Source organism: Apis mellifera, linkage group LG5 (assembly GCF_003254395.2).
Source record: "Apis mellifera strain DH4 linkage group LG5, Amel_HAv3.1, whole genome shotgun sequence".
Taxonomy (NCBI): domain Eukaryota; kingdom Metazoa; phylum Arthropoda; class Insecta; order Hymenoptera; family Apidae; genus Apis; species Apis mellifera.
This window is the reverse complement of record NC_037642.1, coordinates 12,535,324-12,553,226: the sequence shown is the minus strand read 5'-3', so window position 1 is coordinate 12,553,226 and position 17,903 is coordinate 12,535,324. Positions and strand designations below refer to the sequence as shown.

At 38.3% G+C, this 17,903-nt stretch overlaps 1 protein-coding gene and 1 long non-coding RNA gene across 14 annotated transcripts in view; one reads left to right on the top strand and one right to left on the bottom strand.

The window, feature by feature from the left end:
- Positions 1-17,903, bottom strand: part of LOC408862 (prolyl 4-hydroxylase subunit alpha-2) — a 323,379-nt gene that overhangs the window by 3,863 nt on the left and 301,613 nt on the right. For 9 of the 10 annotated variants that reach the window (XM_016912182.2, XM_026440566.1, XM_026440563.1 and 6 more), the window contains one exon: positions 3,913-4,235. In XM_016912182.2, the coding sequence (XP_016767671.2) occupies positions 3,913-4,235 (323 nt within the window). Of the gene's footprint in view, positions 1-3,912; positions 4,236-11,829; positions 11,883-17,903 lie in introns of those variants that run through there. The other variant, XM_026440569.1, reaches the window with a different exon arrangement.
- LOC102654095 lies at positions 6,499-9,261 on the top strand. Of its 4 annotated transcripts, none has more exons than XR_001702919.2 (5): positions 6,499-6,778; positions 7,184-8,465; positions 8,544-8,591; positions 8,680-8,895; positions 8,997-9,261. It is a non-coding gene; the product is annotated as an uncharacterized LOC102654095 (long non-coding RNA). The 4 variants fall into 4 exon arrangements; XR_001702918.2 differs by having other exon boundaries at positions 7,179-8,465; XR_411703.3 differs by having other exon boundaries at positions 6,499-7,377; positions 7,493-8,465.

The following is a 17,903-nucleotide window of genomic DNA, read 5'->3' as shown; positions in this document are numbered from 1 at the left end:
CGAAATTAGAAAAAAAGATACATTTTACAAAGTATTTGTATTTTCACACAATCATTATTTATTGCAATATATTTGGACCATCAATGATTGAAATAGTGATTTTCGAAATTGTTAAAGAAACGCTAAAAAAAAGACAAACATTTCAGTATTTGTATTTCCACATAATCGTGTATTTAGATTATCAACGATTGAAACAGTGATTTTCGAAATTATTAGAGGAACGCTAAAAAAAAGACAAACATTTCAGTATTTGTATTTCGAGATTACCATATCGAACGAAATAGTGATTTTCGAAATTATGAAAGGAGTGCTAAGAAAAAAGACAAACATTTCAGAAAAGTAGAAAAATAAACATGTAATTATGAGGATAAAATTTCTTTCTCTCTACCTTTTGTTTCGACAAACGATATATTGAATTATTCGGAAAATAATTTCATTTGTTTTCATGACCGAGTCGTTTCGTGTAGTCATAAACAATCGAATTCGACAAATTCGATCTTCGTCAGTTTGCTTCGATAGGTCTTTATTTTGTCTTTATGTCAGCTTCAACTGGTCTTCTATCGTTAATACACTTTCTCCAAAGACTTCGCGTAACTTTTTTCTCGACTGAACAATATTCTTCTAATAAAAATAAAAAAATAATAAAAAAAAATGTAAAATATATGCCGAAAATATTTTTTTCGATCTTGCATCTTTGTTATCACGCACGCGAAAAATACAAACCGCACAGAATCGAACGAATTTTTCTTTCAAACAAACGACGAAGTGCCAACTGTCTAAAATATAATAATAAGAACGCGGTTTAGAATGAAGTTGGCTGCATAAACGTTCGACTAGTGCGACGCTCGTGTGAAAAACTTTCCGAACAAAATTATTTGGTTAAAGGCATAATTTTTCCACTTTCCTGTACTTTACTCGGATCTACTGATTTATCGATACGCTAAATATAACGGAATGTAAATACGCTTTATAGCCGGGAAAGTTTTACGCGGGTTTTAACAAAGTTCCGAGTCGTAAAAAAAAAAGCGGCGGGCGAGAGAACAACGTTTCCTTGTAGCAAGAATCGTTTGCAAGTTGGAAGGGGGATCACTCGTTTATAATTTAATCAGTTACGGCCGATCGTAGCAACTGGAAATTTCGCGTTGTTTCGCGGTTTACGCCTGGTATTAACTGGGGATTAAATTTATTTTAATCTAATCCACGCTGCCACGGTCAATTGGATCGAGATTTAAACTCGCTGCAAAGGCGATGGAGATTAGATTTTCGATTAAATTCAATGATCTTAACCAACGATACGTAAATGCCTCCCGCCATTTAAGATTCTAAACCACTCGCTTCGTCGCAATTTTATTTATTAATTTTTTTCCTTCGAACAGAAGATGAAACAACGAATTTAAATCACTTTTTCCTTCGGAATAAATCCTTTTGCCTCGCTATTCTCCAGAAATCGAGAGAGAGAGAGAGAGTTTAAAGGAAGGATACCGAATCTAGCGAAGTAGTAGATCATTCTCCATTATCCATTCAATATTCATCGAACTCTCCGTGGCGGGAGCATAAATGATGCAAGGGAACGGCCCGTATTCTCGTTTCGGCGAAAAAATCACTTTCTTGTCGCGGTAAAAAGCTCGAACGACCGCGTAATAAGAAAAAAGCGAGGCGGGGGGAAGAAAAGGGAGAGAGAGAGAAAAGGGAGAAAAATAGTGGCGACAATAGTGGAAAGAAAATGATGAAAGAAACTGGTCTATTAATTATTCATTATTCGTTAAGTACAGGGTAACATCGGTAGCCAATATTCCTTTTCGATTCGATTCGTTTCGTTTCGCAACGTTTTATCCCCTCCCCCCACCCCGAATAAATAATTCACCGGCGAACAAGGAGCCCGGCTTCCTTCTTTTTCCCCTCCATCCCCCTTTTTTGTCCGCCGGAAGCAGCAGCCCGGGCTAATGCGATAACGAGGCGTGGATGGCTCCTAAATGAATCATTTACCCTCCTTGAACGCGTTCAACCTTTCCAAGGATTTTATTTTCTTGGGACCAGACTTTTTCTTTCTCTCTCTTTTTTTTTTCCTCTTCGGTTCTTAAAAAAAAAAAAAAAAAAAAAAAAAAGAAAGACGATCGAATTCCACTTTGGGAAATTGATGGACATTGTAGGACATATTTTTTATTGGAAGAAATCTTTTCACCAAGAATCTTTTCTCATCGATATCTCGGGAAAAAGAAAAAAAGTGGAAGATTCCCTTTTTCTCTCGAAAAGAAGAGAATCACATCTCTCTCGAGAGTTCGACGTTATCGAGACGTTTGAAAGAAACTTTTCACCTTCACACTCCCCTCCACCTCTTATCGTAGACGCAAGAACCTACGTTATTGTTCGAAATGATCCTTCGCAGGATGGAAGGGAAACTTCACGGCTGGTTTCATTCGGCCTCGAATTCTCGCTTCTCTCTCGCACGCTCGCAACTTTTTATCGCATGGAAAGTAGGAAAGAAAAAGAAAGAAAGAGAGAGAAAGAGAGAGAGAAAGAAAAGGCGGTTGCTCACGAGGTTGCTCGATTCGAAACAAACCCCTCCCACTCTCCTCCCTCTCCTCCTAGATAAAGCGCGTTCGCAAATTCTCTCTGCGAGCCAATAAAAGCGCGGATCCTAAATTCGTTGAAGAAAAAAAAGGAAAAAAAAAAGAAAGAGAAGGAGGAACCAGGCTTACTCGTTTTAAAAGTCACGTTGCCTCGAAATTAGACGATCGCGTTTAACCGCGTATAGCATGCGTTTCTAGTCTTAAATTCATCTATGCTCGATCGATGAAGAATTGAAAGAAATATATATATATCTAAATATCAATCTAATATTATTATTTTTATTAGGCTAATACTTTATATTATAATTGCAAATATCTTTAGATTAATCCCTTACGTTTTTACGCTAACTAGTTATTTACTATTAAACATAATTTTATCATTAACCTATATATACATATATATATATATATATATGTTAATGATAAAATTATGTTTATATATATATATATATATATCAAACAAATCGAATTTCAAAGATATAAAAATTTAGAGTTGTAAAAATAATTGCACGCACGCACGCACGCACGCACGCACGCACGCATGCACACACACACACACACACACACACACACACACACACAGAGGGGGGAGGGGAGAGAGAGAGTTGACAGTTCCAATGACAGTGACAGTTTCAATGACAGTGACAGTGACAGTTTTAGAGACAGTGATAGTGATAGTTCCAATGACAGTGACAGTGACAGTTTTAATGACAGTGACAGTGACAGTTCCAATGACAGTGACAGTTACAGTGACAGTTCCAATGACAGTGACAGTTTCAATGACAGTGATAGTTCCAATGACAATGACAGTGACAGTGACAGTTACAGTGACAGTGACAATGACAGTGACAGTAACAGTGACAATGATAGTTACAGTTCTAATGACAGTGACAGTGACAGTGACAATTTTAATGACAGTGACAGTGACAGTTCCAATGACAGTGACAGTGACAGTGACAGTTCCAACGACAGTTCCAATGACAGTGACAGTTTCAATGACAGTGACAGTGACAGTGACAGTTCCAATGACAGTGACAGTGACAATTTTAATGACAGTGACAGTGACAGTTCCAATGACAGTGACAGTTCCAATGACAATGACAGTGACAGTTACAGTGACAATTCTAATGACAGTGACAGTTCCAATAACAGTGATAGTGACAATGACTGTATGCGCATCTGATTGTGCGTTCGTCGCGTGTGTGGCTCGGTGTGTGTGTGTGTGTGTGTGAGAAAGAGAGAGACGTGCTTGATGGTGGGAGGGAGAGGGAGAAAGAAAGAGGAGGTTAAATAAAATTTACGACGAAGGAACGGGGGCGGGGGAGAGAGTGTACGTACGAACCGGTTAATCCTGTGCTGTATTGGACCCCGTTCAACACGCCCCTGGCGACCTGTGCAGTCTCGAGTTTGTACGTGTCCTGTAACCTCATCAAAGCGACGGCCGCCCCATTAAGATCCTCGTCAGTTGGGAATTTAAGGTCGCTCCTCGAGCTGGTTATATTCGCCACGAAAGACTTGCCCACGTCCTGGGTGATCAGCTCCTCGACCCGTTTCCAATCCGTGGTCAGCCGTTTCACCAATAGATAAGCGTTGATCGGATTCGACAGGTACTGCTGAATGTTTCTCGACGCCTCCTCGTGCTCTCTCGCGTAATCCTCCACGTTTCTGAAGCGAGAAAGAATGAGAATAAGAAAAAGAAGAAGAAACATGGTGGGGGGAGCCGTTAAAAAATAAAAATAAAAATAAAAATAAAAATGTATATATATGTATGTACAGAGACGCGCGATAAATTTCATTCTCGAGAGAAAGGGAAACAGGATTTTTATTTAGCTCGTTATCGATAATGATCGATTAAATATCGATAATTCAATTAATCCCTTTAATTGAATTCGCGAAATTCAATCCGAAGGAAAACCAGCGTCGTGGACGCTTTTTAATTTAATCCCCTCGTTGCAAAGGGGTTGGGCTCCTCCTCCTTCTCCTGTTCCAGGAGAACTGCTTTACCGCGATTCAGCAGATGTTTCCCTCTCTCCCGATTCAAGTAGCTCGTTGTCATTTTTCTGTTTCGTTGTTTTGCCTAGCTTGCAAGGTGAAAAAATGAGATAGGAGGTGGTTCGAGCTTGACGATGAGATTAAAAGAACGAGGAGAGGAAGGAAGGATGTTTTGAAAAATAGGGTGAGGAGGAGGAGAGGAGGGAGAAGGGAGGATCCGTCGAGAACGCGCGAGAAAGTTGAAACAACGGAAAACGACGGCGTTACGCGAGACATTGTTAAAAAAATATAGACTTCCAGCTTCTCCTGTAATTTAACTTCGAAACTTGGAACCAAGGGAAAGTTTTCGAAAGTTGCGAAATCCTCAAAAGCAATGATAACTTTCCCCTTTCTCCCTCCCCCCTCCTTCCCTCTTTCGATTCTTCCATCCTCAGGAAGTTTGAGGTTATATTATATATACATAACTTTTTCGAACTGCTATCGACTGCGAAATGCGATCAGAATTGCGTTGTTTCGGCCAACGAAAATACTCGTGTTTTGTAAAAACATAGATCGACAAATTTAAATCGGGAAGATTGACGATATTTTTTTCTTATCGATTAAGAAAAGAATTTTTGCTTACCGACGCAAGCAATTCCTGTGCGATCGTATTCCAAAATCGAAGTGTACAGAAGTCTTTCTGCGATTCTTGTGTATCTCGAAGTCAATGTGTTGTTATACGAGAATTTTGTCGCATAAATGCATTACTGTATAAATTGGTGAATCATTTTCAAATTTTTCTTATCCATAATCTTGAGATTTCCTTCATTAAACAAGTTTCTTTAACATATGTATATTTTCGTTCATCGAAAATTGCAAATTATTCGAATATTTTCGTTATCAACTATAGGTACAGTCACACCTTTTAAAAAATTTTGTGGGGATCATAATACGTTTATTAGTAGAAATATTATAGAAAATTTTGTTATCAATTTTGTTATAGTAATTTTTGTATATTCCAAAGTCAAAGTGTTATTACCTTGTGATGAGAATACAGAAGTCTTTACACATGTTAGGTTATACATGGAAGAATACGTTTATCGGTAGAATATCATAATAGAAAATCGATTTTCTTAAGTAAAAAATAATTCCATTATTTTCAAAAATCATGATCACACAGTACGCGAAATCAATTTCCAAATTTGTATTCCTCGTCATCACTTTATAAAAATGAAACAGCAAGCCATAATGAATTCGTTGCTTCGACTCATTTCTACTCGAAATCTTTATATCCTCGCTCCCGCCATCTATCTCGAAACAATTTACCAATCCTCGCCGCTTCCTACCGTTCCAATTTCTCTCTCTGTTCTACGATCCCTTCCAACTCTCCCCCAACAGGGTTTAAAGAGACCCCGTACAAAGGACTCTCGGCAAGATGACGAGGGAATTATTCAACCCCCTATTTCCTCTATTTTGGCCGGCCACCGTGCAATAGGCAATAACTGCCTGCCGTAGATAACGACCGAACTTCACCTCTGATCCTCGAAGGGGGCCCAGAATAATTCGCGAAAATCACTCTTAGTGCGTGGAAAACTTTCCTCTCGAGGTTAGGAAAGAGAATCCACTCGTCAAGCTCCGGTTTCAGATTTTACTTATTTCGCTTAATTGAACGCGGTTGATTTCGTAAATTTCGTAAGTTGATATAACATGTTACGTAATAATCTTGTGAAGCATAGAGTAATATAACATCGAATAGCTAACGTTTATTCTCTTCTAACTCTCCTAATTTGAACGTTTCACGGAATATTCTTCTCTCTCGTCGTTATTTATTTTATTAAGTGTGCAAATAAGTTCCTTCTTTTTTTTTTACGATCGTAATTTTTTACTGAATTCGAATTACTTCCTGTTGGTGGCGCCATCTGAAAAAACGTTCTTTTGTTTTCAAGAAGAGTCGTGACGAGCGCTTCAAGAGTTTCCAGTCCTATGCAACGATTTCGAGCAATATGGCGTGCGAGAAACGTCATTCGCGTCATTGTTTACTTTTTGCATTCTACCTTAGAAAATTGGTTTTAAAATAGTTTGTGCGCAACACTGGAAGAAACTTATGGAACGTGCAAAAAATCGTAGCAAAGATTTAAAACCGAAAATTTTAATTTGGAAAATGATCGTTCAGGTGCACCGAAAAAGTTAGACGAGTTTTAATCCTTCGAAGAGAAGATACGAGCGAAAATATATTCGTATGTATAATAAATATACGTAGTTTTTTCGTGCAAAAACTTTTACCAACAGGATGTGTGCTAGGATCAAAAATGACAAATATCCCACTAGAATGAAAATAAGAAAATATATAAAATATAAAAAATATATAAAAAAGTTGTACAATAAAAAATATGAAATGATTTTTATCCATCGGGAAAAACAGAGATCAAATGTATTGTTCAAATTCGTTGCAAGAAATAAAAGAAAGGATTAATAGCACGTTCGTTGAAAGCAAGATAAAGATGGAATTCGTTAAGCTTGCAACAACATTTTGAAATGGAAACAAACTTCTTTTCAATAATATAACAATCCGTAGATAATAATAACATTCTTTTCTTATCGTATCTTATCTTTTCATTTTATTTTCTTATTGCTCAGAACAGATGCAGTTTCATCGTTTAACCCTTTACACACGAATGGTGTCTCTCGGTCATCACTTGGATTCGAATAGCTTCTCCAAGCTCTTTATGTACAATCATACGAAGCGTAGAGTAATATAATGTTGAGAGGTAAATTTTCTTATTTTAAATTGGATCGCGGATCGAATTACATTTTCCACGTTGGTCCGAGTTTGACGGTAAGTGATAATAGGAATATCATTTTCAATTGTTTTTTGAACAAGGCGAGTTTCATTTTTTATATAAGAAATAAAAATAATTAAACGGTGAACATTAAGAAGGATTATTATATAGGTTAATGATAAATCGAAGACGCATCTTGCCCGGTCGCTTCATGCGATATATATAGAGTTTAATACTCGACAAACTTTTCTTCTCTATGCGTAGATACGTTAATTACGCGCATGCGCGAAATCGTTTTGAGGTTAGTTGTAAGAAATTCATCGAAACGTGTGGAACAATTGTCTCGAGAGTTAATATAATATATGACGGGGACAAGAATTTCCAATCGCGTCTTCGAAACAACGGAAAAGAAGAGTAAGAAAAGTACAAAATAAAAGCTCAAAGAAGCCCTCGATAATTACGATCAAAGACAGTGTAGTAATAACCAGCTATCTCTAGGGAAAAAAGAAGTGGCAGCAATTCGTTTCCAAAAACCAAGGAATAACCGTAACGGTAAATCGAAGAGACGGATTAGAAGAAGCGGCACAAAAGGGACGAAGATTTCGTTTAGTTTCTCTCCTCGAATCGAGATCCCTGGCGGCGATTTGGCGGAAGCGGATCAACCAGCAGTTTTCTTTTCGAGCTCTCGTTTCATCCGGTCGTTCAACCGGCCGACCGAGATTGAGGACGGGGGAAGAGCCATTTGCGTGATCGGTTCGCTCGAGATAACGAGGGGAAACGGTCATGCAAATGCGATCGAAATGGAAACTCGGCCGAAACACAGCCGCTTTATCGCGACTTTAATTCGGCCGTAATTGGTACACGCCGCGCGATGATGGGCAACCGGTTAGTCGATTCATCGACTGGAAATCGCGATGGAATCATTACCGAATTCTCCCGCTGGTGGCGGGACTTATCGCGAGGTTGTTCTCGATGTTGCGCAATTATCGGTGGAAGGGATGAAACGGATGGATGGAAGTTGGATCCTGGAAATTCATATCGGAAAATGTTTTTATTATCTGTGAAAGGTTTATGGATATATATTTGTTACGTTATATTATCTTGAATGAAAGATAGTATCCATCGTTTTCTTCCAATGAAAAAGGTATCCTTTTCGATCATTCGAGTGTTTGTTTTTTTTTCTTATAGAGTAAATGTTCTTGAATTCTAAAATTTCGAATAGGTGAAAATCGATCGATGAAGGAGAATTTCATAACCTTCAAAAGTTTTTGTAAGTTTTTTACAGTAATTTAAAAGGAAAGAATATTAATAAATTGTAAAATTTAAAATTTATTAGAATCTTTTTTTTTTTTTTGCAGAAATACAAGATTTTCAAAGACACGAATGGAAGAATAGCAAAGCAATTCGAACGTTGAATGAACGCAAATCTATTACCAAACCTTTTCTCATCGTGCATCTCTGACTTTCTCTATTAACCTTTTGGCTCACAGAAATCCATCGTCTTATAACAAGTGTACTTAAATTACGAGGATTTAAAGTTTTAAAATAATATATTGGAATACTAGTAATACTTTGTAAGTAATTGTAGTAATATCGATGAGGAAGAATTTCATAACCTAAAAGAATACGAATTATAAAATTCATTAGAATGCATCTTTTTTTTCTTTTTTTGCAGAAATACAAACTTTCCAAAGATATCAATCGAAGAATAGCAAAGTATCTCGAATGAACGCAAATCCATTACCAAACCTTTTCTCGCTGTGTATTTCTAACTTTCTCTATTAATTCTCGCTCACAGAAATCCATCGTCTTATAACAAGTGAACTTAAATCGAGGATTTAAAGTTTTAAAATAATATATTGAAATACTAGTAATAATTTGTAAGTAATTGTAGCAAAATAAAATCGATGAGGAAGAATTTCATAACCTCAAAAATAATACGAATTATAAAATTCATTAAAACGTATCTTTTTTTTCTTTTGCTTTACAAAAATAAACTTTCCAAAGGCATCAATGAAAGAATAGCAAAGCAACTCGAACGTTGAATGAACGCAAATCCATTACCAAACCTTTTCTCTCCGACTTTCTCTATTAACCTTTTTACTCGCAGAAATCTATCGCCTAACGAAATGTACTTAAATCGAGAATTTAGAGGTTTCAAATAATGTATTGGAACACTAGTATAATAATTTGTGTGTATACAATACACAGAGATATCTCGTTTATCCTGAAGAAAATTGGAACGCGTTATTATAGATATACGTGTTTGCGCGTATGGAAAGCGATTAGCGAGTCAAATGCGGTAGAGAAAAGAATTAGACGTGTGTGTGCGCGCGCATCAACGGTTCGTGTCTCGACTATTCGGGAAGGAAGGAGGTCGATTTTCGTCGCGATGATTCCCCATGAAATTGCAGGGAAAGAGGGCGCGACACGACACTAGGAAATGTACACAGATGTAATCGTGCCCGTTACGGGAGAATTATTATGATTCGAAGCGAGGCATTGGGTTGTTGCGTGATAAATCTTGTTACGAGATAAACGGTACAAATAAGCGTAATTTCCGTACCGAATGAAACAATTGTTGATTATTATCGTTTCATAATAAGTTCGAGATAAGGGGATATATGATCGAGCGTATAATTAATAGGGCTATTAATGTAGCAATTATTCTCGAATTTTTCATCGTCCAAGGACAAAGTGACCGATGAATAATTCCATCGGCGGTTCATGCAAATCGGGTGTGTCAAACATTAAAATACGGCTCGTTAGGATTCTCTCCCTCGACAATGTTTCGCGGGAAAGTTTGCGATTCCTAAGAAAATATTTCGTGGGAACCGGGGGCTCTGTGTTGTCTGGCAAACCTGCATAAATTTAAACCTGGTTAAAATGGAGGAATTGAATAAACGCTTTCTAAAAATATACAACTGCTCGTAAACATTGAAAAATTGTAATCGTTTCGCAAAATGATTAAACGTTATGAAAATTACATTACGCTTAAAAATTACCGAATATTTATTCGGTAGGAACGAAAAGGAACACGGTTTATTAATCGATATTATCTTCTTCCGATCATTTCGCCTCGAAAGAGCGAAAAGCATCAGGTATACTAGATGTCGCGGAACGTCTGTCCACGGACTAGTCTCGTTCTACTTGATGCAAGCAATTAAAATAATAGCCTTTTGATCTGGCGCTGCAATTCGTTACTTCCGCTGATATAATCGAACCGGATTCCGACTATTCCACGTTGGAATTCTTCCTAAGATGGACGCCTCGTTTAATTTTGAAAAATAATTATGTATAAATAATTATACATCTTTGAATGAATTTTAAAGAGGTTTTTCGATCCTGAAAAATAATTATGCATAAATAATTGTGCATCTTTGAACGAATTTTTAAGTGCTCAATCTTCGATCCCGAAAAATAATTATATATAAATAATTATACATCTTTGAATAAATTTTAAAGAGGTTTTTCGATCCTGAAAAATAATTATGCATAAATAATTGTGCATCTTCGAACGAATTTTAAAGGCGAAGCGCTTCTTCGTGTTCAATCTCCATTTTGAATAATTTAAAAAAAATTAATAATGTATTATTTTTCTTACATCGTACATTTTTGACGGATTATTTAAAGAAAATATTTAATTCAAAAATTTAATTCGAATCAAAAGATAATCTCATCGATCAAGTAGCATTAATATGATTAAAAAGTGACGAAAAAAAAAAAGTAATTTCTTGCTTAATCGCGATTTAAGGTACCTCGCGTGTCAGGCTGCATTTTTCATACAGATTTCAGACACGGGTTCCTCTTAAAAAAAAAAAAAAAAAAGAGAAAAAAAAGAATGCTCTTACGTTGATGAATGAACGTGATTCTCTCGGTTATAGTTGCGCCAAGAGCGGTTAGATTGCATAATCTAAGTCGCGTGTATTAAAATCGCTACGTGTTTCGAATCGTTCGACGGTTCGACGAATCGATACGAGAAAAAGAAACGGAAAATTTTTTACGAACGTTAATCAATTTTCCAACCGATTCGCCCTGCGAAATTGATTATATTCGAAACACGCGCGTTTAAATTATATTCGTTCAAGTATCCAAGATAACGTGCTCCGTCATATACTTGCGTGTCCAAGAAACGTTTTTTTTTTTTTTTTTTTTCTAATAAAAATTACAAGTGTATTATCGTCGTTTAAAATTGTTGTTGTAAAAAGAAAAATTCTCTTTTTTTTAATCTCGAAATTTCTTCCATGCGAGAAAATTTATCGCAAGATTTATTATCATTGTTTTCTCGTTTAAGATTGAAATTAAATATCGTTGGATATGGCAAGAGCAAGAGAGAGAGAGAGAGAGAGAGAGGGAGTCGAGTGAATTGTTCGTTGTATCGTGAATAAAACTGTCGAGAAGGTGATTAAGTAAGCGGTCATGGTTGCGTTCAGCATCTTACTATGTATCGCCCCGAGTGAAAACTTTCCTGCTCGGCTCTCCTCTCCCCCCTCCGCCGGCCTAAGTACCTCATTTGTACTTCCATTATCTTGGCACGGTGCGCCATCGTTGAGAACGGAACAATGGCGAACGAACATTTCCAATGTTTATTCTTTCCTTCCTTCCTTCCTTTCTTCCTTCCTTTCTTTCTTTTCTTTCCTTTAAAAAAAAGTAAATACCGAAAATGCTTTTTAATATTCGATAACTTTCCTGGCTACCCGAGTTACTCGAATCTTTGGAAACTTTCCAAACACGCTTCGTTTAAAGTTTTTAAAGTAATATCTGTTGCATTCGCGAGGAAAAATATACAATACAAGGGAACGATATTTACTTTCTTTTACATCGCGATATATCAATCCAATGTTTATATCGTTTCATCGTGCACCTACGTAATGACGAGTAGTTGTATTCCCCCCTCCCCTGACCCCAGTAGTCGTCCAGTATTCCGATAAATCATCGTGATACACGTCGATGGATGACGAATGCTCCCGAATGCCCGGCCAAGTAGGATGTTCGCGCGCGCCTCCGGTAAAATTGGCATCGTCGCGGCCGATTCGCCGCGAGTACGAGAGAGAGAGAGATGGCGAGAGAGAGATAGTGGCCAGGCCTCGTGGATTAATAATCCACGAAAGCTCGGTGGCATTCGATAAATTATTCCTCGTCGTTAGATGCTAGAAATAGAAGGTTTATTAGGTTAAATCTTCTACTCCTCCTCCTACATTCGCTTGTTAATCAAACGTCGCGAATCGAGGAAAGGGAAATTTAAAAGGGAATTTTAAAAATAATTTTTCTTCCAATTTTCGTTCGTGTTACAACGATCGAAAGTGTGTGACTGTGTACGACGCGTATTTTCTTTCGGGGGGGAGAGCGGCCAACGGTTATCGAGACACGTGTCGGATAGGTTTAAAAACATCGTCTGGGATCGAACGAAAACATTCGATGTGGAAGAAACGGGCGGGTTATTATTCCAATAGCGAATCGGTTTCAATTTCTTCTCTACAAGAAATACCTCTACGAGAAACGATTAACAACGATATTGGATATTGCGACGATTTATCTCTGCGACTATTTTGTGGAAAGAAAATGATTTCAAAGGAATTCGAGGATATCTCGCGTTCGAGTTTCGTGTTGTTCAGAACAATCTATATTACTTTTTCTTTCTTTTAACCTCTTATCTTAAATTCCAATAACAATTCCACAAACAACAAAAATATCGGTCACACGTTCACGATTTGTTCGTTTTCTGTAATCAGTTATAGAGGAAATTTTTCATAGAGGAAATCTAATAAAATCGCTATCCCTATGTTTTAAATATATCTATCAAATCATTTTTTGCGATCTTAGCAAAACTTTTACTGAATACGCTTAATGCATTCTTTTCGATGACGATTATTAAAAATTACCTTTCTAATATTCCAATTATATATTTTTCAAGAAAAAATTGGATTAAGCCACGATATTTATATAAATTATAAAGGATTAATTTTAGAGGGGCTTTTATTCCACTCCATCAAAAATATAAGATGATCGACGGAAGAAAAAGGCCTCAATTATCCGTTGGAAATTGGAATCGATAAGTCCGCGTTCCTCCAAACGTCGCCGCCGCTTTCTTTTTTTTTTTTCGCAGACAAACGTGTCGATGTCTGGCGAAGTATCCAATTACAATTGGGCCGCGATTCAATCGCGATATCAACTCGGGAACGGGGAGGGAATAGGGACATCCCATTGTCCCCGGGGCTGGCACAATGGCCACAGGCGCGGACGTCTTTCGCGCTCCGTTATCTCGAGAGGGGGGAGGGAGAGATCCCCCACGAATTTCTCCCCTTTCAACCGTCGATTTCACGCTTTCGTCGCGTCGGGAAGCCACGGTGGCGCTGCATGGACAAAATTCATTTTCCAATGTAATGATAAAGGACGATCGTTTCAATTGTTGAATGACAACTATTATACGTTGAAATTTTAATAAATCAAGTATTCTTCGAGCGTTTACGAATTAAACAAAATATTTTATAAATTTTTCAAGAAACAATTTTTCGTTGTGAATTATCGATAAATTTTTTTATTTATTTTTTTGATTTCGTGAATTAAACTCAAGGTTAAGTAATTACTTCGTAACTTAGAAATTCATATGATACGATGATCTTTCCTCAACAAAATTAATCAAAAAATCATGAATATTCGTACTTTTATTATTAACAAATCGAAAACATCGTTCGTATCTAAAAAATTAAATCTTTTTTAAGTAACTTTAAAATAAAAAAAAAATTAATTTTATCTAGTTTAATGTCAGGTCTCTGTGCGTCGTACGCCTCCTCGAATTTTCGCTCGAAGTTTTTAATCAAGTTTTCGGATTTGAAATATTTTCAAATGACTTTCGATTGTCTCGAAACTATATAATTCACGATCGAAACGAAAAGAAGGGATCGTGCGCGGATCATGACGGGTCGGAATGTTGCAAGGGTGGGAAATACCAACAGGGGTGGAAGCCTCCCTAAATTTTCTCCAGGTTGAGCACAATTTACCGCGCGGGGAATGCGAGGATGTAATGTAGGGTTGTTGAACATGTTCCTAATTTAGGAAGGGGAGGGAGGGAGGGGGGAGATGCGGGAGGAGCTGCCTGCAATTTCAACCGCTGTCTGAAATCTCGCATTCTTGCCAGGTAACGATCGTACACCTCGATCGTATCCTCGAAAAGCCAGGAATTTTAAACATTTCCCGATAACATTCGCGTTAAAAGTTGGGCGCGGGGAGGGGAAGGGGTAAAGGAACGAATTAAAAATTAATCGAGGAATAATAATTAAAGGAATTTCAAAAGTCGATTTCGAGCAAAGGTTTGCGAATGAGAAAGGAAGGAAGGAAGGAGGGATTGATCAATCGTGAAATTAATTTCTCACTCGCAAACAAACTCTTGACTTGACGAGTTCGAACTTCAAACAAATTTTAATCGAGTTCTCCGTTCTACCTCGAAACAATGAAACTCGATTAATGATATCCAACCTTCTAACCTTTCTAACCTCTCTCTCTCTCTCTCCCCTTTCATAATTCCATTCCGATTTTTGAATATCCGAATATCCGATTCGCAACCGAAAATTTCACTCGATCCCTCGAATATCGGGGATCGTCGAGCAACGGGTCGGTCGAAAGGATGTATCGATCTCGCAATTCCCGGATGGGGCCAAGTGTGACGAGTGTGTCGTATAAATTACCGGAATAAACGAGCCAGGTGCGCTTGACTTTGCCCGTTCGCGCGTTCACCGTTCACCTGACATCCGCAGCTGTGACAGGATCGCCGTGACATCGCCTGCATCCCAGGATCGGTCCTCTCGTTCGACTAGAGCGAGAGAGAGAAAGAGGAGGGAGAGGGGGGGGGGAGGAGAGCGATCAGGCCAACTCCTGAGCGTCGTTCCAACGGGTCCTAATGAGCTTTCGCGATCGCTGTCCGCCACCGTGGCTCGCTCTCCCCCCCCCCTCCCCCTTCCTCGATACGTCCAACGCTGATTAAAGCCGGACGCTGCGCACGTGTCTCTCGATGCGTCGAGAATGTTCTCGAAAACGCCGCCGTTTCGTTTTCTTCCTCCCCTTCCTCCCTCCCTTCGTAGATGGATCCATCGAAATCTTCAATTATTCCTCAATTATTTACTTCTCTGCCATCGAATGGTGGTGGCTTTCGAGTGCACCACTCGGTTCTAAAATATAGCTCTTACTTAGTGTATAATATTGTAGAAATTTGCTCCACTTACTCGTTCTTACATTATTACCATAAATTTCAAAAGGATATATAGAACGGTGTGTGTGTGCGCGCGTGTGCGTATGTGTGTGAGAGAGAGAGAGAGAAAGAGATGACAATGACAATAACAATGACAATGACAGTGACAGTGACAGTGACAGTGACAATGATTGTGTGTGTGTGTGTGTGTGTTTCGTGTGTGTTGAGTGTATTTTGAATGTGTGTGTGTTTCGTGTGTGTTTTGAGTGTGTGTGTGTGTGTTTCGTGTGTGTGTTGAATGTATTTTGAGTGTGTGTGTGTTTCGTGTGTGTGTGTGTGTGTGTGTGTGTGTGTGTGTGTGTGTTTCGTGTGTGTTTCGTGTGTGTGTTGAGTGTATTTTGAATGTGTGTGTGTTTCGTGTGTGTTTTGAATGTGTGTGTGTGTGTGTGTGTGTGTGTGTGTGTGTGTGTGTGTGTGTGTGTGTGTGTGTGTGTGTGTGTGTGTGTGTGTGTGTGTGTGTGGAGTGTGTGAAATGTGTATGGAGTGTGTGGAATGTGTGTGGAGTGTGTGGAGTGTGTAGAGTGTGTGGAGTGTGTAGAGTGTGTGTGGAGTGTGTGTTGAGTGTGTGTGGAGTGTGTGTGGAGTGTGTGTGGAGTGTGTGTGGAGTATGTGGAATGTGTGTGGAGTGTGTGGAATGTGTGTGGAGTGTGTGTGGAGTGTGTAGAGTGTGTGTGGAGTGTGTGTGCGAGCGTGCGAGAGAGAGAGAGAGAGAGAGAGAGAGAGAGAGAGAGAGAGAGAGAGAGAAATTTGACAAATTAATTCTTTGCGCTCGAAGGACGACTTTCAGCCACCACTATTTATATACGATATTCTTTTGAAATGTTGCTTATATACATTTATATACTAAACTCTTTCCGTGTATTCTTGCGAAGCGTGGAATAATATATATATATATGTGTGTGTGTCGAATGTTTAGGTTTTTTATCTCAATTAGACCGCGGATCGAATTACATTTTCGTCCGTTGGTCCGAGTTTAACGGTCACCGGGAATGGAAATGTTATTTTCAAATATTATTTTCGTGTTTTGTAAGCAAGGAACACGGTAAGAAATTTAAAAAATTGATTCGAGTTCGATAATTTCGTTATTCGAGCAACGAAATTATTTCTTTTCCGTTAAGAAATCGATGATGGAAATCGAGAAGGAAAATAGCGGTGAAAACAGAGATACGGTAAGAAGAACGTATATATATATAAAAATGAACGAAGGATAAGAATATAGACTTTAATTAGTTTGACTTAGATTTTTTTCAAACGTACGCGCAAAATATTAGAATACAAAAGTTTCGTAAACGCGTTTCGAATCATTTTGAGTTAGTTCAAAATGGAAATCCCGTGAAGTTTGTTTCGGCCGAACGAGAAAGGACTGAAGTGCACAGAGTTAATAAACCGATACCGTTGTACACACGTCTCGCGAGATAAGCCGGAAGAGGCAGAAATTCGATTAAAAAACCGACCGAGCATATATATATATATATATATATATATTCTAGGGACACGTCGAAGGTGCGCGATAACGACAGTTCTTTATATTCCGCCTCCATTCGATATAACGAATCCTCTCGTTAGCGCGATTTCGACGTTTTCGCTTGCCTGTGTACCAATGACGCTGGACGTTTCGTGCACCCCTCTGCGTATTTTTCTCTCTCTCTCCTCCCCCTTTCTATTCCTTTTCACCCTCCAACGGACCAGGCGACAGATTTTAATTAGCGATATACACAGATCCCACCAGCCTCTCTCCTTTCACTTTCCCCTCCTCCCCCTCGTTCATCTTGATCTCTATTCCCCCCCCCCCCGTTAACGGAGTTAACCCTTCGATAGGGTTATTGTTATTGTTATTGTTTCTCGCGTGACTAATAATGAAAAAAAAAAAATATTGGATACAGGATTGTATTTTTTCTCGATTCGAGATGAAATGGTATCTTTTTTTCCCTTTGATTTGATTAAGGAAAAAAAAAAAGAAAGAAAGAAAGAAAAAAGCTGAGGAGAGACGTTTCCACTTCTTCTCCTCGGTGATTGCTTGTTCCTCTTGTGTCCTCTTTTCGTTGCTGTTTTCGTTGTTCGACCGTTGGAACGACGGGGGAAGAGGGGAAGGGGGAGGTGGTTGATAGAAGCGAGACAAGCTTAAGCGCTTTTGTCCCTTGAGCGTTTCAGGGCAGCGTCGAGCTTAATAATCTTGAGCTTCGTTAACGGAAGCTCAAGCGGTTGAATGAAAATATTTTTGCTGATGAATTGAAGCCTCTGTTAAAAATGTTCATTGTTTCCTTCCTTTTCTTTTTTTTTTTTTTCGTTCTTTTGTTTTTTTCTTTTCGAGTCGATCGAGAATGAGCCATTACAATT